Source organism: Cnephaeus nilssonii, assembly GCF_951640355.1.
Source record: "Cnephaeus nilssonii genome assembly, chromosome: 19".
NCBI lineage: Eukaryota > Metazoa > Chordata > Mammalia > Chiroptera > Vespertilionidae > Cnephaeus > Cnephaeus nilssonii.
In genome coordinates this window covers 22,474,897-22,497,861 of record NC_137090.1, presented here as the reverse complement: position 1 = coordinate 22,497,861, position 22,965 = coordinate 22,474,897, and the positions used below count along the sequence as shown (strand labels likewise).

General features: G+C 42.8%; 2 protein-coding genes across 2 annotated transcripts in view; one reads left to right on the top strand and one right to left on the bottom strand.

The window, feature by feature from the left end:
• Window positions 1-3,264: 3,264 nt before the first annotated feature.
• Window positions 3,265-10,455, top strand: CHCT1 (CHD1 helical C-terminal domain containing 1; the record flags this gene model as incomplete). Its single annotated transcript, XM_079798666.1, has 6 exons — window positions 3,265-3,315; window positions 5,459-5,560; window positions 5,843-6,018; window positions 6,444-6,543; window positions 7,215-7,410; window positions 10,370-10,455. 6 exons carry the CDS (start codon window positions 3,265-3,267, stop codon window positions 10,453-10,455), a joined length of 711 nt encoding a protein of 236 aa, XP_079654792.1.
• A 5,753-nt stretch (window positions 10,456-16,208) lies between these two features.
• Window positions 16,209-22,965, bottom strand: part of APPBP2 (amyloid beta precursor protein binding protein 2) — a 51,090-nt gene continuing 44,333 nt past the window's right edge. The window contains exon 13 of the mRNA XM_079796996.1: window positions 16,209-21,490. Within this exon, the coding sequence (XP_079653122.1) occupies window positions 21,237-21,490 (254 nt within the window). The 3' untranslated portion in view covers window positions 16,209-21,236. The remainder of the gene's footprint in view (window positions 21,491-22,965) is intronic.

Below are 22,965 nucleotides of genomic sequence, written 5' to 3'. Positions count from 1 at the left end.
CAGGAGTAGATGGGATAGCAATAGAATTATTTCAAGCCACAGAGACTGAATCTGACAAAATCCTAACAAGAATACATCAATAAATATGGAAAACAAAACAATGGCCTACAGACTAGACATATTCAATATACATCCCAATCTTCAAGAAAGGAGATGCCAAGGAGTGTAGTAACTATTTGCTCTAATTTCCATGCAAGTAAAGTGATGCAACAAAGGCTTCTACCTTGTATGGAGCAAGAAATGCCGGAAGTTCAAGTTAGATTCAGAAAAGAGGCCCTTCAGATCAAATTGCAAACATGCTCAGCGCAGTAAGTCTGAGAAAGACAAATATCATATGACTGCACTGATATGTGGAATCTAAAGAACAAAATAAACAAATGAATAGAATTGAAACAGACTCACAGACAGAGTGGACTGGTGCATGCTAGAGGGGAGGGGTTGGTGGGACTGGGTGAAAAGGGAGAAGGGATTAAGAAGTACAAATTGGTAGTTACAGAATAGTCACAGGAATGTAAAGTACACAGCATAGAAAATATAGTCAATAATATTGTAGTAACCATGTATGGCGCCAGGTGGGTACTGGATTTATTGGGGGGAACACTTTGTAAGGTATATGATTGTCTAATCACTATGTTGTACACCTGAAACCAATACAAAATAATATTGAAAGTAAACTGATAATTGAAAAACAAAAATAAAAATGTAAAAAATTTGCAAACATTGGTTGGATACCGGAATGCTCCAAAGAATTTCAGAATAAGTTTAGTCTATGTTTTATAAACTACAGTAGAGCCTTTGTGTGGATCATGATAAGCTATAGGTTGTTCTGAAAGAAATGGGCATGCCTCCGCACTGGATTGTCCTGATGTGTAACCTGCACTATGGACAGGAAGCCACTATCAGGACAGAACATGGAAAGACAGAATGGTTTCCTATAGAAAAAGCTATCAGACAGGTGCATTTTATCTCCCTATTTAATCTGTAAAGAATATAAATGAAAAAACTGGGCTAGACTCAAGGAAGGAGTACAAATTGTTGCAAGAAATACCAATGACTTAAGATATACAAATGACACAATCTTACCGCCATAATTTGAAATTACTTCTTATGAAAGTGATAGAAGAAAGTGCCAAACCAGGACTGCATTTGAACATCAATAAGATAAAAATCATGACTACAGAAGAAATACACAACTTTAGCAAAGGCAAAGGAAACACTGGAATTGTTAAAGATTTTGTTTACCTTGGTTCAGCCATTAATTCAAATGGAGACTGCAGCCAAGAAATCGAGAGAAGGCTAAGATTCGGAAGGGTAGCAATGGAAGAATTAGGAAAAATCACCAAGAGCAAAGATATGTCACTGGAGACCAAGGTTAAGATCATCCGCACATTGTATTCCCAGTTACTATGTATGGATGTGAAAGTTGGACAGTGAAGATAGGCAAGAAAGGATTCATTTGAAATATGGCTCTGGGGGAAAGCTTACAGATACCATGGACTGCCTGAAAGATGAGCAAGTGGATCCTAGAACAAATTAAGCCTGACACACGGCTGAAGGCAAAAATGACAAAACTGAAGCCGTCCTACTTTGGGCACATCCTGAGGCGGCAGGGTTCTTTGGAAGAGACCATAAAGCTGGGAAAATAGAAGGGGGCAGGAAAAGAGGAGGACCAAATATGAGATGGATTGACCCCTAAAAGGAGCCATAGGCAAGAACTGAGCAGGGCTTTTGAGGACAGAACACTGGGAACATCACTGTCATTCACAGGGTCGCCAGGAGTCAGATCCTACTCAATGGCATGCAGCACACACATTGATGGCACTTCAGTAGTTTCTAAATTGTCACCATTGTAACAGCCCGCCTACATCTTCTCTCCTAGGGACTAATTTGTGGAAATGGATCAAAGGGAATGCACATTTAACATTTTGCATTGCTACATAAATAGTGTGCCAATTATCACTCCCAATAAAGTGTATAAGGGAGCCCCCTTCCCCTCACCCTTGTCAATATGATGATCCTTCTTAATAGCTGCAAAATAATTCTGAATTAATGCTCAGAGAACAGACCTTCCAGTTTGGAGGCAAAGCCACATTGTCCTGTATGTCAAGAGCCACAGAGTCCCTCTCCTGGGTGGGTACCGGGTCAGATGGAGAAGGGAAGGCTTGGGAGAGCCCTGACTTCCGCTCCACTGGCCGGTGGCCATCCCACCCGGTGCCCACTAAGTTAGGGGAGAAAAGGGACCACACTGGGTGGGGAGGACGGGAGCCTGGACCCATTGGCCACGATGGCAGGGGCCAGGAGACGGAGCGGAGCCTTCCAGAGACGAAGACGCGGGTTAAGATGCGGGTTCAGTGAGAAAACGAAGGCTGCAACGGTCTCCGTAACCCGCCGTGTGCCCTGAGGAAGGACGCGCGGGGGCGCCGTTGCCACGTCCTCGAGGGAGGCCCCGAGGACCTACGGACCAGGCGGCCACGGAACCGCTCACCAGACCCCCGAGGGCGAGGGCGGCGCTGGGGAGACCCAGAGCGGCCAGTCCGGTTGACAGCGCCGCCCCACCTAGTGGCTGCGGACTTAAGGCAAGTTACGTCTGGGCTCCTCTCCTGTGAATGGGGTCACCACTGGCACCGCACCCCAGGGAAGGCTGTTGGGAAGCTTAACTGAGATAGTATATGGTGGCTAGCATTTTTGTACACACCCCTAAAACCACCACCACGACCCAACCAACCCCGACGCTTACTCACTTCCCGGAGGCTCCCCGTAGGAGAAGCTCCAGCTCCATAGGGAGCTGCTGTATTCCATTCTCTCAGGGCGCCTTCTAGTCCTCTGCTCCGAATCCGGAAAGGAATGTTACAAACCCTGGTCCTCACTCTCAGGAAGCCCACGGTGTGCCCGAGGGGGCATGAATGGGACACACGCAGGAAAATGACTTCAAAATCAACAGCACCTGACAGTCTCTTGGGGAAAGGGGTGCCGGCCTCCCCTGTCCGTCCAGCCGCGCACTCAGCACACTGGTCTTCCCAGCACGTGGTGCCACTTCCCGGGTCCCGCTCCCTGTTGAAGGAGAAGGCTGGTGGCCACCCCTAGGATTGAGGGGTGGGCGGGGGCGGGGCGCCGGGCTCTGTGTTGGCCGTTGCCATGGTTTTGCCCGGGGTTCTGGAGCCAGCCCGCCCACTCCCTGAGACACTGAGGTCACAGGAGCAGTAGGTCCGAGCTTGGGGGCACGGGAGGAGTGCCACTCTGGAGCCCACGGGCACACCTGTTGAGATGGAGTCCTCAGATGGGCAAGGGGATGAAGAGGACAAACCGCAGGAGAAGGTGAAGTGGGGCTGGGGATGGGAGGGAGGGAGGAGAAGAGGACCCCGGAGGGGCTGTTTTTGGAAAACAGAGACTACGAAATTCAAGTAAGAGGAGAAGAGGGAAAATGGGTGAGGTACATGTTAGCAAGAAACCAAAAGAACAAGAGAAGGTTAATTCATTCAAATGGTTTATCAAGGACATATACTACTGGCATATGATGGGAAGATTCCTGGTAAGGTGATTGTCGGTTAAGAAGACACAAGGGATCTCGTGGTGTGTGGTTGTGTGTGTGTGTGTGTGTGTGTGTGTGGTTGTGTGTGTGTGTGTGTGTGTGTGGTTGTGTGTGTGTGTGTGTGGTTGTGTGGTTGTGTGTGTGTGTGTGTGTGGTTGTGTGTGTGTGTGGTTGTGTGGTTGTGTGGTTGTGTGGTTGTGTGTGTGTGTGGTTGTGTGTGTGTGTGTGTGTGTGTGGTTGTGTGGTTGTGTGTGGTTGTGTGTGTGTGGTTGTGTGGTTGTGTGGGGTGTGTGTGTGTGTGTGGTTGTGTGGTTGTGTGGGGTGTATGTTTATAACGTTGATCAGCCAGAGTCCTCTGTCTCTGGGGCCCGGAGGAACGCGGGTCCTGTATTGTACCCTCTCCACCTACTAACCTCCCATTCCCTGATCTCTCCCTTCAGATGGTCTGGGCCTGGATCTTCCTTGTTCCCCCTGAACACAGGCAGGAATTAATACTCACTTCTCTGAGAGGCTTTTATAAGGTCAGGAGCAAATTCCACCATGTCAATCTACTTCTGTGCTCTGCCTTCAAGTCACTTTATCTTCATTAATTAGATTTTTTTGCCCCACTTTTGCTGTCAGAAAATTCCTTCTCGCCCTGGCTGGTTTGGCTCAGGGGATAGAGCGTCGGCCTGCAGACTGAAGGGTCCAGGGTTCGATTCCAGTCAAGGGCACATGCCTGGGTTGTGGGCTCGATCCCCAGTGGGGGGCGTACAGGAGACAGCCAATCAATGATTCTCTCTCATCATTGATGTTTCTATCTCTCTCTCCCTCTCCCTTCCTCTCTGAAATCAATAAAAAATCAATAAAAACATACTTTTTTTTAAAAAAAAAAAAAAGAAAATTCCTTCTCACCATTACCATCACCATCACACATTTTTTCTGAGTGCCCATTAGCATGGCATGATTCTTAGGGTTAGGGACAGAAAGAGGTGGGCCTGAGACTTAGGTATTCAACAAATGTTCACTGAAGGAATGAGTAAACGAATCCCTGCTCATTCCTCCAAGGAGTTATTAACTCCCCTCGTGCCTTAGTGTTCTTATCTGTAACCAGGGAGGGATGATGATATCTAAGCTCACAGAACTTGTGAGTGAATAAAATGAGTTAATGTTTACCTAGAGCTTTGAAAAGTTAGCTGCTGTACTATGCTATAATTATTATTTTTTAAAATGAGTTGGGCATTCTAGGTTTTCTTTTCTTTAAAATTTTATTTTAGGTTAACTCGTATTTTCTTATTCACTTTTATTTATTCATTTTAAAATATTTTTTATTGATTTCAGAGAGGAAAGGAGAGGGAAAGAGAGAGATAGAAACATCAATGATGAGAGAGAATCATTGATTGGCTGCTTCCTGCACTCGCCACCCCCTACCGGGGACCAACCCTGCAACCTGGTCATGTGCCCTTGACGGGAATCATACCCGGGACCCTGTACTCCACAGGCCAACACTCTGTTCACTGAGCCAAACCTGCCAGGGCTCTTTTTCTTTTAAATATATTTTTTATTTCAGAGAGGAAGAGAAAGAGAGAGAGGAACATCAAAGATGGGAGAGAATCATTGATTGTCTGTCTCCCGCACACCCCACACTGGGGATCAAGCCCACAACCTGGGCATGTGCCCTGACCAGGAATTGAACCATGACCTCCTGGTTCATAGGTAGACGCTCAACCATTGAGCAACACCGGCTGGGCCATTCTAGGTTTTCTAAGCAGGGGTTCTCAGAGATGGGTTTCTTTGCCCAGAACTCACTTGTCTCAGGGCTGGGTCAAGGAAAAGGTCATAGGGAAAACGGAGAAAGGCTTTGGCCAGCATTTGATTCAGTGATTGTCCAGCACTGCCCCTCAGGAGCAAAAGCCCCCCAGCTGACCACTGTCCCCTGTCTCCCCCCAGGTGATGGATGTACCCTGCTTGGAGAAGAGCTCCAGCACCATCCCCGCTGGAGACTCACTTGTGTGCCATGCCAAGGGCCTGGACCAGTGTACCTTCAGAATTGTGAGTAAGGGGCCGTCCCAGGACCCTGTTCCCTGGTCCCTACCCATCAGGAAACCTGGGCCAGAAACTGGCAGGCCTCAGACCCATAGCTCATTGCCTTCTTTGTCACACTCTTGGGAAAGAAGTGGGGTAGGACATTGACTGGAGTCTCCTCACTTAACATGTGTAAAGCCTTCCTGGGTCCTAAGGGCTGCAGCTGGACTAACCTGCTGGTTACTTGGGGTGGCCCCTCTGCCTCTTCTTTTCTCATATGGCCCCTCACTTCCCTTGTTGCCTCCTCAGTGTAAAGAATGTCTAAGGCCATTAAAGAAGTGCCTGCGAAAGTTGTACCTGCCCCAGGACCTTCCCCAGAAGAAGAAGCTAAAGTATATGAAGCAGAGCCTCGTGGTCCTGGGCGACCACATCAACACCTTTCTGAAGCACTACTGCCGAGCCTGGGAAATGAAGCACTGGAAGAAGTAGGGCAACCCCCTGGCCCTTCCCCTACACCCCCTCCTGGGTCACCCCCTCTAGAGTCAGTCACGATCCCCTAGTCCCTCATCTTGATGTGAGAGAGTCAGGGTCCTGGAGTGAGCAGGGGGAAGATGGGGTGGAAAGAACAGGGCTCTCTAGTCACTCGGAGCGGCACTGATTCACCACAGCTGTGCACACAGAGGACAAAAACCTCTCCTGACCCTGAGGACAGTGAGCTCTGAGTGAACAGGTTCTGTGTGGTGTGGGTGCTCGTCACCAGCACGGGTATCCAAGGTCTGGAAAATCCCCATATCTCCATTCCCCCAACCAAAAACCAAGGAGGCAGCCCGTGGCCCATTTTTCCCTGGGTGGGACCTGAAGGGACAGGGGCTGTGCTCTGCCTCCCTCAGCCTCCGGTTTCTCCCTGTAGGATGCTCTGGAGATTCGTCTCCCTCTTCTCGGAGCTGGAGGCAAAGCAGCTTCTCAGGCTCTACAAGTACACCAAGAACAACCAGAACACCAAGTTCCTGGTGAGAGGCTCGGGAAAGCTCCTCCTGGGCCCCGCTGAGGGCTGGTTGGTGTGCACGTAGGGTTCAAAGAGCAGGGTTCAGACAACTGGCACAGCGGGAAGCCCTGCTCTAACCAATCATGCCCCGACTCTCGCACCCAACCCCGCCCCCCCTGCCCCCCCCCCCGCCCAGCATACTCTCTAGCTGTGCAGCTTTAACCAAACCCTCTTCCTCTCTGGGTCAACGGCTCTTCCTCCGAACACCAGTGGGTGGATCGGTTCAGTGATTCCTCCTCTGAACCAGGAGCTGCCATTTTAGCAATTCTTGGGGTTCACCAGCCAGGAAAATTTCAAAAGATATTTTCAGGCTCTCAATTTTAATTTTGCCAAGGACTTTTTAAAAAAATTGCTTCACTACAAACACATAAAACCCTGTAACTCAAAAAAAAGAAACGGAGGCCCTACCTCAAAGTAGAGAACCACCAGGAACAGACCGTCGGCAGCCTGGCCTCCCTGTCTCCATGACCCTTTCTCTGCCGCATCCGTGACTCTCCATCCTTGGGGCGAGGCAGAGGTTTGGTGCAGCCAGACGGCAGCAGTTTCCCAACAAGGGCATGGCCGGCTCTGTTCCCAACAAGGAACTCGGGCCCCTCACTTCTCCACACTCTTCTGAATACTATGTCCCCGTTGCAGGCAGCGTTCTGCCCTTTGGACGCTCCGGAGAGCTGCTTGCTGGCTGACCAGGAAGACAATCTGCCCAAGCTCTGCAGCGCCTGGGGGCTGCACGGTAACATCAGCGGCATGAAGGAGAGGCTATCCAAGATGCAGGCCCCCAGCGGCGAGGCCTCCCTGCTAGCGGAGCCAAGGTCCAGGGTCCATGTGAGGAGAGGTGATGCCCACTAGACGCGTGGAGAGTGCCTGGAGGAGGGCACTTGCCACTTCCCTCCTTTCCATTGCTTCTCCACCCTGCATTTCTTTTTCTGTCCATTTTCCTTCCCTTCCTCCCCTTTGTTTTCTCTCTTTTTCCTCCCCCTCCTGGCAGGTATGCTCACTATAGAAAGTAGGAGATGCACAGATAAGTAGAAATCAGAAGAGGGAAAATCGCCAGCCCCCAGAGGCCATGACTATTGTTGTTTTGGTGTGTTTCCTTCGGTGTTCTGTGTAATTTCCCCCTCTCATGATACATACAGTTTTGAATTCTGCATTTTTCAGTTAACATTTAAGTGAAGGCACTTTCCCATCTGACCAGAAGCAGAGCAGAGATTGTTTCTAGTGGCCATGAGTGGGGACTCCCAGGAAGTGTCCCAGCAGCAGGACCCCCACTGTAGGTGTTGGGTGGGGTACGGGCTAAGGGAGGGCGCTCATTCCCAGAAGGGCAGAGAATGGCCTTCCCAGCAGCTCTGGCCTCGGCGATGACTCCACTGCCTGAGTCTGAACAGAGACTCTTCAGTGGGAGGAGCCCCAGCCATGGTTGGAACCTGTGAAGACCTCTTCTGTGCAGTGAGGTGCAAAGCAATGTTGGAGCCACCCACTCCTCACCCTTCTGGAACTGGCTCCTGGGGCCAGTGAGCTGTTCTTATTTAGCTCCTGGGGGAGAAAGTGGAGGCAAATAGGGTTCCCTAGGACCTCAGAGCCTGGTCCTAAGTTGGACCCAGGTGTTTCCTCTGAAGGCCAGCTAGCTGGGGCTAATGCAGATCAGCAACCCTCGGGGCCTTGTCCCTTAGTCTAGCGGGACCGAGTGGGAGAGCAGGTCAGGTGCAGCTATGGGTTAGGCAGCTACTGAGACCCAGAATCCTGCCTGGGCTCTGTGTGGGCCCCTGGCCCCGGTGCCTACAGTTAAAATTGGGGAAGTGAAACCTATAATGGAATGAAGTCCAGTCTGTCATGAAGATGATCTAGGCCAAGGAATCCATGAATCAGAGGAAATTATGTATCTCCTAATTTCACTTAGGCCTTACAGCATCCCGAGGAGCTCAGTATTATTATCCTCCTCTTACCAAGGACCAATCTGAGGCCTTAGGGCAAAGGTAGGACAGGCTGTCTGGAGGAGGTAAATTTGGGACAGGCTTTAAAGAAAGGGATAAGGAGAGGAAGTGGGGAAGAAAGGAGACGAGGGGGGGGGGGCAAAGGTATGTGCAGAGGTGAGGGGCAATGAGCAGACAGTCTGGGTTTAGAAGTGGATAGCAGAGCAGGATGGAAACGTGCAAGATACGGGTAACAGGGAAAACCCTTGTATGGTAGGTTAAGAAGTTTGGCTTTCATGCAATTCTTAAAATAATGTTTTATTACTACAAACATAAGCATATCGTAGAAAGTTAGATAATACAGATAAGCAAAAATAAGAAAATATAAACAGCACATTATCATCACCACAGCTAGCACCCACCAAATGTTTTTTATGTATATAAAACATCTATTTTAACCAAAATGAGATCACGATGTATATACGTTTTTGTGTGGGGTTTTCTTTTTGTTTGAGAGAGAGAAACATCAATTTGTTGTTCCACTTATTATGCATTAATTGGTTGATTCTTTTTATTTTTTATTGATCTCAGAGAGGAAGTGAGAGATAGAAACATCAGTGATGAGAGAGAATCACTGATCAGCTGCCTCCTGCATGCCCCACACTGGGGATCAAGCCTGCAACCCGGGCATGTGCCCTGATAGGGAATCGAACCGTGACCTCCTGATTCATAGGTCCACGCTCAACCACCTAGCCACGCCATCCAGGCCATTGGTTGATTCTTGCATGTGGCCTGACTGGGGCCCAAAACCTTGAGGTATTGGGACAACACTCTAACCACCTGACTACCTGGCCAAGACTACAATGTATATACTTTGGATTTGAACTTGTATTCTTCAGTTAACTTATCAACCTTCCATGTCAATATTTTTATTTCATCTATTTGTTGGATTAAATACTCCATATTTAAAATTTCCCAAGTCTTTTGCACTGGCTTCCCAAACTTCATGCATCCCACCTGGCTATGTGTCTCAAGTCTCTTTTACCCTAACAGACCTCTTTCTCACTCCCTGACTTGTTGAAGAGCTCAGGCTATTGTTCGGCAGAATGTTCCACTTTTTCTTGTTTCTTTCTTTTGGCATCTTTTAAGCTTGCTCTTCTATCTATAAACAGGACTTTGGATCAAAAGTCTGGATGAATTCATGTTAAAAAAAAAATTTTGGAGGAGGCTAAGAGACATTAGAGATAAGGTTATGTTCTTCCTGTATGTGTTACATAAGAAAACACATACTATACTATCTGACGGACCCCCCATGATGAACTGACTTCCGTGCAATTAAAGGTAACGTGCATGGTGTTTCTTTGGCACCATGTTTATGTCCGTTCTTAAGTAAAACAATGGCAATGGTGTTTGCAAACAGTCCAGCACTAAAGCACTGTGAACTGGAGCATGAAACAGAGAGAGGAGTGGGGAGGAATCAGTCTGTAGCCAGATGTCAAGAAATATGGGTCTTGCCCTGGCCAGTGTGGCTCAGTTGATGAAGCATCGTCCCATGCACCGAGAGGTTGCTGGTTCGATTCCTGGTCAGGGCACATGCCTGGGTTTTGGGCTTGATCCCCAGTGGAGGGGCATGCAGGAGGCAGCTGATTGATGGTTCTCTCTCATGCGGCAATGGGCAGGCCATTTCCTTACTCTGTGGCTAGGGGAGAATCCTGCATCTGTAAACTACCCCACAGATTTCTGTGAGAAAAAAGGGATATAGGTTGGAAGTAAGATTTTGTTTTCCTTTCTTTAGATCTCTACCACTGCTCCCCTAATGTCACAGACTGAAGTTCTTAGTATTTGTGATGTCATCAAAGCTGTCTCTGACCTTCCCTTTTTCAGGTTCTTTAAGGAAACTTCATCAAACACCAAAACTCAAGAGAAAGAGGATTAAGGAAACCCCAGAAACCCCAGAGACCGACCCATAAGAAGACCTGGCTGGGGCAGAGGGACAGCTCGCCCTGGGTCCCAGAGCACATGTTTGTCTTCAGAACTCTGCACCTGGGGAGATGGGGACCCTTGAGGGGAAAGAATAAACTTGTCTTTATCAAAAGGACGCTTGGGTCTTAATTGTGCATAAATGGGATGGGAAATAAGCATCCTTAATACAAGTCTATTTTACTTAGCTAACAAGCACCATTCATTTTTTTTATTTATTTAAAAACATTTGCCAGCCACCTTTTGAGTGGCAGGTGCCCCACACATACACAGATAATAAGAAGTGGTCACTTGTGTCAAGGACCATCACAGTCTAGTGGGGAGTCACATGTGAATAGACGTTACACCAGGGTGAATACAGGGGACTGGGGAAGGCCTCAGGAGTAACAAAGAAACTGATATGTGCTTGCCAGATGCGAGCATGGGGAGTGGAGTGGGCCTGGGGTCAGAGAGTGATAAGTCTGGCAGCCTGCCCGAATCGCCTGGATTTAACCTTGTGGGGAAGTTTGGGGGGTCAGGGAGGGCCATGGTAAGGGAGATGTCAAGCAGCTGAATTGGGCTGTTGTGACCTGGGGATTGGATAGATGCTCTGGAGACTGTGAGCAAAACGCATGGAAGTGAGAGAGAGCAGAGGCAGACCAAAGAAGAAACAACAATAGTCTTCGCCAGGAGGGTGATTCAAACCAGTGGTCAAAAATCAGCCTGTGTGCTGCATTCAGACCGTTGATGTGCTTGCTGTATTTGCCACTTACGGTGTCTACTTCTTTATTTTTTTAAAAATATATTTTATTGAGTTTTTACAGAGGAATGGAGAGGGACAGAGAATTAGGAACATCAATGACAGAGAAACATCGATCAGCTGCCTCTTGCACACCACCTACTAGGGATGTGCCCACAACCAAGGTACATGCCCTTGACCGGAATCAAACCTGGGACCTTTCAGTCCCCAGGCTGACGCTCGATCCACTGAGCCAAACCGGTTTCGGCATGGTGTCTACTTGTTTATAAAACATTTAAAAAAAATTACCAATATGAACTCAGTACATTTCCCATGAAAAACAACAGACTTCTGGCTTTTAACAACTGGCCACACTTGAACCTGCCTTGGGTGATCCCTGACACTGAGATAAGGGCAAAGCAGGCTGGAGGTGTGTGTCCCTGATGATTGGGGTCTCTCCTATTTTCTCTACTCCTGAGAGATTTCCCTTAGGAAGTCCCAGGAAGACGTCCCCTGTGTGAGGCAGCACTGCCACCTAGAGGAATTATGGGTCTCTACTTACTCTTTCAACCAAGGCAGGGGTGTGCAGAGAGATGGAGACTAGGAGGAAGTGGGGGAGCTGTCCGCTTTGGGGACAATCAGGAGGCCTGAAGGCAAAATGGGCAACAGGTGAGGCATGGCTTTGGCACCCTTAACTCTTAAATTCCGTGGGATCTCAGAATTCCAAAAGGGCAGATCACTTGACATTGCTCAGCTCAAAATCCTCCAACAGCACAGGATACTAGTAGCACACTTGTATGATACTAGAATGGTAGATACATGTTACTGTACATTTGTCCAAACACATACAATGTGCAAACAAGAGTGAACCCTAACATAAACTATGAACACTGAGTGATTATGATGTGTCTATGTAGGTTCATCAAGTGTAACAAAGTGTACCACTCCGGTGGAGAAGGCTATGCATGTGTGGGGATGGCAGTATACAGGAAATTTCTGTACTTTCTACTCAGTTTTGCTGTGAACCTAAATAAAGTATCGCTCTTTACCTCATGCAGATTAAAAGCCAAAGTATGTGCTATAAGGCCGTTTACAGTCGATTCCTACTATCCATCGTGTTACTTCTCTGCCCTCATCCTTGCATTCTCATACTTGTCAAGCATGCTCCTGCCTCAGGGCCTTTTCACTGGTTGTTTCCACTACCTGGAATGTTCTTTCTCAAGATACCCACTTGCTAACTCCTTAATTGCTCTCAAATCTTTGTTCAGTGCAGCCTACCCTGTCCTTCTGTTTTAAATTCCAACACGTCCCCCGCTCACTCTCTCTCTCTCTCTCTCAATATCCGTTTTTGTTTTTCTAAAGCACTTATACCCCTCAAATATTAGATAATTTAGTTTATTGTTTTATTTATTTACTTATTTTAATATATTTTATTGATTTCAGAGGGAAGGGAGAGGGCGAGAGATACAGAAACATCAATGATGAGAGTCATTGATCGGCTGCCTCCTGCACGCCCCCTACTGGGGATCGAGCCGGCAACCTGGGCATGTGCCCTTTACTGGAATCGAACCTGGGACCCTGCAGTCCACAGACTGACGCTCTATCCACTGAGGCAAACCGGCTAGGACTGATTTTATTTCTTATTTATTGATGGTCTTCTCCCACTAAAATATAAGTTTCAGAGGGCAGAGCTTTTTGTATGTTTTATTTCATTACTATATCCCAAGCAATTACGATAGTACCCAGCATGTAGTAGGTACTTAAACATTTGTAGAATGAATGATAGAATGAAAAAATGAATAAATGAGTGAATGAACAAACCCAAATAGAACATTTAATCCAACCAACTCCTGGTTCAGATGGGGAAAAAGAAGCCCAAGAAAAAAGGTGACTTCTCCAAAGTTGTATAGGATGTCAACACCAGAAATGGCACTAGAACTCGGACCTGATGACCCTCACAGCAGCAGACTTCCCATACACTAATGACACAAATATGTGGCCAAAGCATTTTCCACAAAAGATAAGTAACCCACAAAGCTCAATCTATTGCTTCTCCTGGTATCGTTTGTTTTTCCTTTCTTTTCTTTTCTTTCTTTCTTTCTTTCTTTCTTTCTTTCTTTCTTTCTTTCTTTCTTTCTTTCTTTCTTTCTTTGTTCTTTCTTTCTTTCTTTCTTCTTTCTCTTTCTCTCTTCCTCTTTCTCCTCTCTCTCTCTCTCTCTCTCTCTCTCTCTCTCTCTCTCTCTCTCTCTCTCTCTCGTTAATCCTCACTTGAGGATATTTTTCTATTGATTTTAGATAGAGTGGAAGGGATGGAAGAGGGGAAAGGGAGAGAAACATGAAGCGGTTGCTTCCAGTACTCCACACCCTACCCCGACAGGGATTGAACTCGCAACCTAGGTATGTGCTCTGACCAGAAATCAAACCTGCCACCTTTTGGTGTATGGAACCATGCTCCAATCAGCTGAACCACCCAGCAAGGGCAGAAATTTGATTATTCTGACACCAACATAACATGCAGAATGTGGACTGGCAATGGGTCACAGCCAATAACAGGAAAGAAAAATAAAGTACAGAGTGGGGCAAAAGTAGGTTTACAATTGTCTGTACGGAAAATGACAATAATACAATAAACTCTCATGTACTCACAACTGTAAACCTACTTTTACTCCCCACTCCCAGCCCCTGTATTTAAGTAGTACCAAGACCGAAAAACAAACCCTGATTCTGTGCTGAGCCGGAATTTAAATGCAAATCAACTTTTACATGTTACATCAATGTTCTAATCCAGAAATTGCAGTTGAGGTTTATCAAGCACTGTCTGAAAGTGATCAGGTTTTTTCAAACTTTATGTATCATGTCTGATTTAACTGCTTATGCAAGTTAAAAGCCTTTGCCCTGACATTTTTAAAAAATGGTGGTAACTCAACTTTACCACCTTATTTGTAAATGTACAGTTCAGTAGTGTTAGTATACTCATTCTTGTGCAACTGATCTCTGATCTTTTTCATTTTGCAAAACTGAAACTCAATACCCATTAAGCAACCACTCCCCATTCCCCCTCCTCCTAGCTCTGACAACCACCATTCTACTTTCTGTTTTAGGAGTTTGACTACCTTAGATACCTCACATAAGTGGAGTCATACAGTATTTACTCTTCTTCCTTCCTTTTGTGACTGGTGTATTTCACTTAACATAATGCCATCAAGGTTCGTCCGTGTTGTAGAATGTATCAGGTCCCTTTTCTTTTCAAGGCTGAATAATGTTTCATTGTATGTAGTATACACCACATTTTAAAAAATCCGTTTATCCGTTGATGGACATTTGGGTTGCTTTCATATTTTGGCTATTGTGAATGCTATGAACATGGGTGTATGAGTATCTGTTTGAATCCTGCTTTTAATTCTTTTAGATATATTACCCAGATGAGGGATTGCTGGGTCACATGGTAATTCTATTTTTAGTTTTTTGAGGAACCACCCATTTTCCAAAGCAGATGCATCATTTTATATTCCCACCCATCATGCGCTGTAATAGCCATCCTAATGAGTAATTTTGCCTTGAATCTTTTTTCAAATATATATTTCTTTATTGATTTCAGAGAGGGAGGAGAGATAGAAACATTAATAATTAGAACCATTGATCAGCTGCCTCCTGCACACCCCCTACTGGGGATCTAGCCCGCAACCCAGGCATGTGCCCTTGGCCAGAATCGAACCTGGGACCCTTCAGTTCGCAGGCTGACGCTCTATCCATTGAGCCAAGCTGGCCAGGGCTACCTTGAATTTTTAAACTGTAGAAATGTGCATAAAATAAGTGGGTATAATTTGCTAACACTTAAAAAATAATATCTGTTACAGAGTAAACTCTGTTAAATTTGTTAAATAAATGCACAAATTGCCAAAGTTTATAAGCTGGAAACAGTCTTAATTCTGTAAGTTATATGATTATATGGTAATGGCTTTAACAAAGCTTTAAGTAAAATACTGCACAAGTACCAAGAAGAGGAAACTTAAGCCTTAAGGGAAGCCTCTCTTGTCCATTGAGCTGCACAGGTAAGACTTTACATAGGAAACGACATTCCATACAAGAGCATGTTAAAAGTCACAAGTGGGTAAAAGGAAAAATGTACAAATTCAATACATTTGTACTTGAAGCCAGTGCTGGCTGTTCCAAGTGAAGGTGGAATTTTGTCTAAATGTTTTATTTTTTAAAATTTGATTTTACTTCTTATAACTGTTTTAAGAGTACTTAAGATTCATATGTGTCATGCTGGTTTTTGGTTTTTTTTGAAAGACTGAATTTGATCCCACCATTCATATGAGGAAATGAAACACAAAGCAGCTTATGACTCATATCTCCAATTCCCACTGTCAGAGGCAGAGCTAAACTGTAACTCAAATCCAGAGTTTTGTGCACTATGAAGGCCAGCAGAATTTCAGCAGGTCTCATCCATTTTTTAGCCTTTTAAAGTTAAAAGACTAGGGAAAAGAACGGTATAGTTGCTTTGGTAAAGTCTAAAGCCCCCTGCATTACTGTGCTTTGTCTTTTCCAAAGTACTTTCATGGGCACCATGTCCAAATACTGTTACCTGTGCCTCCGCTGCCACACATCGTTCTTTCCTTGAACAAGAGCACTTCTGTTCTGGTTCCAACAGCTTCTCTCGCACTGTTCTCTAAAGAAAACAGTCTGCAATGTTTAGACCCCAAGTCCTAACCGCAAGTGTTCAGACTAAATTGGAAACACACTATGAATGCAGGAACACTATATTTATTAGGTCAATAATTCATTTTTAGCAATACAAGTACAGAATATATCACAATGCTGGTTACAAACATACTTAGTATGGTTTAATGGTTACAAATAATGGTGGGTACTACAAGTTTGTGATAAGAATGATATGAAAGGTCATTATGACACAATGAAGAATTGTCCAAAAAAAAAAAATCTATCAATGACCTTAGATATTTCTATAGAAATTATTGTGGCACTATTAGTGGGGATTCTCATGTAAAGAATTGTTAGTGATTTGTTTTTAATCATTTCATTAAGAGCTTTTCATTTTTAATCCGTTAAACTAAAATCCCCTGTTGCTTAATAAAGTATAAAAATAGTACTGACCTGGTAATATTTAATAAAATGTAGCATTCATTCACATCATAAAAGTAGAACTAAATTGAAAAGTTTTAGTTACCATGGCAACATATCTTCCCATAAAAGGAATATACAGAAATGAGTAATGTTACACAAATGGTACCTGCAACAGTTATTTAGTGATCCAACATTTAACTTGTGCACCACAAACCAAGTTTTCTAGATATCTATATATAGCATATATTTTTAATCTTAAATTTTACTTTTGAAAAAATGTACACTTCAACAAACTCACTAAGGCCACTCATGCTATCGATACCTAGGATTGCAATGAAAGAAGGGTATTATTTAATAAATCCTAAAGTACACTCCTTCAGATCACCAACAAGGTACAACCAGTTTTCTGCCTAAAACATTCCTGAGATTTGTGGACAATACAACTATACTAGTGTTCAAGCTGGAGATTAATCCAAATGTCAGATTTTAAAAAGAATTTCCTAACAAGATCTGAGGTTCTCCAAAGCCAAGAGATGAAATATACTTTAATTTTAAAGCAAAATGAAACTCTTAAAAAATTTGCACTAATTATAAATAAGTGTTTTTCCAGTAGTAACTTTGCTATTCAGAAAAAACAAACAAACAAAACACAACAAGCAGTTTGGAAGCATCAAGGCTACATATTCTGGGGAAAGAATAAATACCAACTGACAGTTAACTATACCTGCTACTCAGCAAACAATTCTTTCAAAAGTATGGCCAAAAGCTTCAATTATGTTTTAGGCATGTTTACTGTTGAGTATTTGCATTAGAAGGAGCAGCCAAGTGGCAACAGTTATTATTTATAAGGTTGCAGTCTCTGTACTTCACCATATTATGAACTCTTCCCCAAACAGCCTAGAAGCAAAGGTCTTTGTCAAATTTTTTTATTTTCAAAAATGAAAGCATGTTGGGATTACTACGAAGCAACAGAGAGTTCATTCTTAAGCAGAGACAGAGCTTTGATATGGTAATAAGGGTCCTACGGCTTTGAGCAAAGTCAGTGTTGCGGACCCATAAGAATAATGGTCTAAAAAACCCATTCAGCTCCATTAAACTGGATGCAGAAGTGACTGACCACCTGTGTGGCACATGAGTGTTACAGAGCTCCCTGATGCACCCAACTTGAGTAGCACCAAACTTTAGGAAAAAGACTGGATAAGAGAAATGAAAGTCAGAGAGGATGAGACCAAAGGCCCCCCTTTTTTTTAACATTACTTTGAACTTCCAGAAAAATCTTTTAAGTTGATCTAGGCTTCCTTACACACAATCCTACCATGTGAGAAAATTTTGTGAGAGCTATTGGTTATTGTGAGATAAATTTTCTTTACTTCCTTGAAGATTTTTTTTTTTAAATTCTAGAAATTATGGTGACATTTACCTCTCTAACTTATTCTAAACATTCCACACTATAAATTATTAGGGTAGTATTCTTCATTAGAACCATAAATAGCATATTAAGTTACATCACTAACAGAAGATGACAATCTCTTTTCTCAATCTAGTGTATTTGCATTATATCAAAGTGCTTGGATTGACAGAAAACTACATTAAAGTAGTGATAATAAGGGAAAACTGCCAATAATGATTTTTATTTTTTAGATAAAACTGGCTGCCACTTAACATTATCATGCTGCGATCCTAGGCTCCTAGTATCATGTTGCTTTATCACAGAATATGAGCTAAGTTAAGCTCAAACTGAATGAGGCCTTAAGTCATTTGCTTGATTTTATCCTAGGAAATGTTATATGTGCACAAAACCCAAAAATATAGATTTAAAAAAAACTTCATATGGAAACATGTTTCAAAATATTTATTGAAAAACAATTTACCATGACATTCCTATACCACAAACATACCACAGGACTCTAAATAACCAACAAAAGTATACAAAGCCTATCCTGAAAATATCTTTGGAGGTATTAAATATATAGGCCCATGAGGATAGAGCTGAGTAAACTTAAAAATGTTAGTCCTTGGTCACACAGACTATTTGGTAATTAATAAAGAGGTGCCGCTTGGCATTAGATTGCAATTAACTGGGAGGGGGGAGGTGCAGGTGTGCCAATGTACTCTTTTAGAAATTAGAAAGAAAACAACTGATATCAAGATTACAGCATAAAATTTGCAAAAGCCTCCCAATATTTAAACCCAAAAAGGGGGAGAGTAGAAGAATATCATGTAAGGAAAAATATCTTGTAAATAAATTACATCTAGAAAATTTTTACTTTAGAAAATTAACTTTCATTTGTAATGCTAACAACAAGACACCCAGGTAAAACATACATGGTGTCAAAACAAGCCAAAGGAAAAATCGTTTGGGCAAAAAAATGAAAAAGGATCGCAAGTCAAGTTTATAGAAAATATTCCTTTATTAACTTTTGGTCGAGAATATGTTGGTATATTTTCAGAAAACAACTCCGAGACCATGTGGATTCCTACAACAGAGAGGAATTGACAGGAATGCTCCAGCCATGAAGACAGAAGAGAAACAGTCCAGAGATGGAAGACGCTGACCATGCCTTGCCATACTAGCAGTCAGCAGATGTGCGTCACTGCAGATTGCCCAGGACCAAACCAGAGAGGGTCGGACCTGCATTACCACCATTTGTCCACCATCCAGAACTGAAATAACATTGCTGTTATGTACACATAAACAACTGTTGGACAGAGAAATCAGGACTCAAAAGAACTGTTGGCCCAGAAAGAAACTCACTATAGACTGATTCATTTGCCTCTCAGCATAACCATTATTGCTTGTCTCATTTCTGGTTCCTATAAGTGTATTCCTAGTATCACATGAGCTCACTCATCTAGGGGAAATGATGAACAACATAGACTGAAGAACAAGAACAGCATTGATCAGACCATCAGACCTCAGAGGGAAGGTAGGGGAGGGTGGGGACAAGGGAGATAGATCAACCAAAGGACTTGTGTGCTTGCATATGAGCCTAACCAGTGATCACGGACAACAGGGGGATGGGGGCATGCGTGTGGGGGGGTTTGGGATGGGAATGGGGGGGGGGGTTGATGACAAATATGGGATACCTTAATAAAGTAATTTAAAAAATAAAATAAAATAAAAAAGGAAAAAAAAAGAAAACAATGGAATAAACAGGTTTTAAAATCATGTAGATATAATCTTAGGATCTGGGCTTGTGTAATCTTATTAGGTACCTCCCCCAATCAATCCCCTCCCGGGGACTTAAAAAAATACTGGCTCATAACTAACAAGACTGCAAGTAACAGTTTTAAACAAGGTTATATTCGGGAAGTTCAAAAAAGTGTTTAAAATCAAATTTATCTGAAATCTCCAATTAATTTTTCTGTATTGAATGTGACGGACAGTTTAAATATTCCCCACCTCCCACCCCAACATGCATGTTAAAAGAAAACCAAAATTCAACACACATCCACTCACCCATAGACTACCCCAGGCAGTCAGCCAGGGATAACATCTCTAACAGCCAAGTCATGGACCCCTGAAAATAGGGGGGAAAACCCTGATTCTTAACTATAGAGGCACAAAATAGGCCACTATAATAAGAACTGAGGTAACAGCAAAAGATCATTTTGTTGCTTGGATTGCTACATGTCACACTTCTCAAATTTGAGTATTACCTCAACATTAAACAACCTGACTTATAAAAAAAAAAAAATCAAAACCCAATAAACAGAAAAAAAAACAAACAAGTTAGTGAGATAAACATATTAGGGAATTTTTCCGTTTGACTCTCGAATTTCAAATAAAATGACCCAGGTGTACTAATATGACCTAGTTGTACCATCTTTACCATAAAAATGAAAGATTTCTAAGACTTGTTTATTTGGGGCATTCATTTTTCTATTAATCCCTACAAACCATATAGTAACCTAAAATTCTCATCCGGACAAGAGAAATTTCATGACTCTTAGCCAGTATACTTGTTAACCGCACTGATTATTAGGGTAACATTTAAAATGAGGGGGATGGATGCAGCAGGTATTACAGACTTTCTTATGGCATTGCCATCTGTGTACCTTGACAAAAGCTATGCCACTTAAATTGCCAAGTTTGGTGTCTATTATATGAATTTTTGCATTATCACTTTTCATTATACATCTAAGTGAAATCATACTACCGATAAAGGTAAATGCAGGGGCTAAAATAATAATCTAAAGCCTCTGGTCCAAATAACCCTTTAACCCTTCCTACATTAGGCTGGTCCTTTTTAGATCCTCCTGGTCCTGTTAGCAAATGTTATAAGAGCATCTTGCATTGTTGTACCAAAAGAAAAGAAAAACCAAGAGTTAAAACTGCTGGCCTATCAGCTTTTCTATTACTTACAGATCAACACTGGTCCAGTACAGATGAATCTGACAGCCCTTCCCTTGTAAGAGAGCTCTGGAGTGGCTGTATCCACTTCTCTGGGTTAGGTAGCCAACCCAAGTCAGGATGTCCCTCTTCTACTAGTACTTCTGTTAATTTTCTATACTGCATATAAAGATTTTCCCCATGAAATTTCTTTACAGTACAGTATTGAATACCTCCATAAGGAAGAATTATATGTTAAAAAGTTGTTAAAATCATCCTTACATAATAAGAATGCAACTCTTAAAACTCTTAAATAGTTTTATTAGGGGTTCTTTTTTCCTTTCAGGCTTTCTGCAAAATTATTTAAAAAGAAAAAAAAATTCCTGTTGTTTGTTCTACTAAGTTGAAAATATGGGCCAGACTACTTATACATGCGGTACATGCGGAATATAACTGAATATATGCTTATACCTACGGACACTCTGTAAGATAGGGATCACCCAAATAGGGTCAATGGACTGGACCAGTGTTTCAATGCAAATTCCAGCCCCAAAAAACAACATGGTTTTGATTTCACAGTATGAATTCCCTGGAATCTGGGAAAAGGTATATTAGTTAACTGAGGTCAGGCCTCAGCAGCTCGGTCCCTCAGCATGCTGAGAAATCAGAAAGGACTGCACCACTTCTTCAGTGGACTGGGGGCTGGTATTGACGTCTTCAAGAGCATCGGTCACTGAATACTGTCGATCTCGCAACCGGTTCCAGTTAGACAGAATATTGTGATATTCAAACACTTTCTCGTAATTTCCAATGGAGTTGTAAAGTTTAATGAGACCTCGGTAATCATATTCTAGTCCACTATAGCCTTCACCAAAAAGTTTCTTCCCTGAAAGTAACAAATAAACAAACAATAACACACAGAAAGAAAAGAAAAAGAAAGTTCATATAAGGAAATAACAAACAAGTTTCTATAAGACAACACGAGTTCAGTTCTTTAAATAGGGTGGCTTGGTTTTTATTCCCTTGAAAGGAATAAATTCATTTCTTGCAGCAGTGCTTACCATCCCAGTTCTATCCAAAAGCTAGCTCTAAGGCTTTCAAAACTTTTTCTGCCCAAAGCAGTTTGTTTCACCAGAATAAAATTTCATAGTTTGAAAGACTGATTTGAAGAGATCTAAAAGTAAAGAATAGTAGTAGCACCTTCAACGATAGAAAAATACACTGCAAAAGGCTAATCACTGTAGCACGCTTTATGATTGCAAAATACTAGAAACAAATGAGAATAACCACAGTATATCCACTCAATGTTATATTATGCATCTGTACACAAAGGAGGAAGCTCTTAGCTCTCTATGAACTGAAATGGTACAACTTATAGGGGATATTGTTAAGTTTAAAATGAAAAGCAAAGTACAAAAGTACTTATAGTATGCTATCTTTGTGTAAGAAAGGGAAAACAAAATATTTATGTATTTGAACATTTGTGCATAAAGATACACAGAAAGGGTAAATGAGAAAATATTGAAATTGGTTACTCATAACAAGTGGGTGAGAAGTGGGTAGAGAAATTTAGGGGGATATCACACATCTATGAACATATCTTTCTCTAAATAGTTCTAACTTTTAGAACATTAATATTTCACATACTCAAAAAAATTTAGCCAAGTAAATAAAGATGGGGGAAATGTTATACAAACATAAACAATGAACCTAATTATGTTTAAAATGAATAACTTACTCTGACTAGGTGGGGTGCGGAAGAATAATAACCCAAGTAAATTTTGAAATATTCTGAGTATGCTAAAGAAAAATAAAACTAAAAAATTATTGAATTCTAATTAGTAGGTTTGTTTTTCACAGTACTAAAGGGTAACAATTCTAAAACTACGTTATGTGTATTTTAGGGCTGAGCAAGTAAAAATATTATAGATAATGGGGAATCCACACATATAAGAGATACATGGTTTGACAAAGGTAGCACTGAAGAGGAGAGAGGACAATCTTTTGAAAAAAGTGGTCCCTTGGAGTGCTGTCCAGTGCACCAAAAAGTTTGTAGGTTTGATACCCCCCTAACCTAGGTTGTGGATTTGATCACGGTCAGGGTGTGTACTAAAGGCAACCGACATTTCTCTCTCACATCAATGTCTGTCTGTCTCTCCCTTCCTCTCTAAAAAGAAGTCCTTAGTAGAGGATTTTAAAAAAAAAGGTTCTGGGGCAACTGTATATCCACATTGGGGATGGGGGGGGGGGGGGGAAGGGTAAGGAAAAATTTGATCCTTACCTCGCACAATAAAAACAAAATCAATTTCAGGGCTATAGATCTAAATGTGAAAAGTAAAATAAAGTTTCCAGAAGATAATC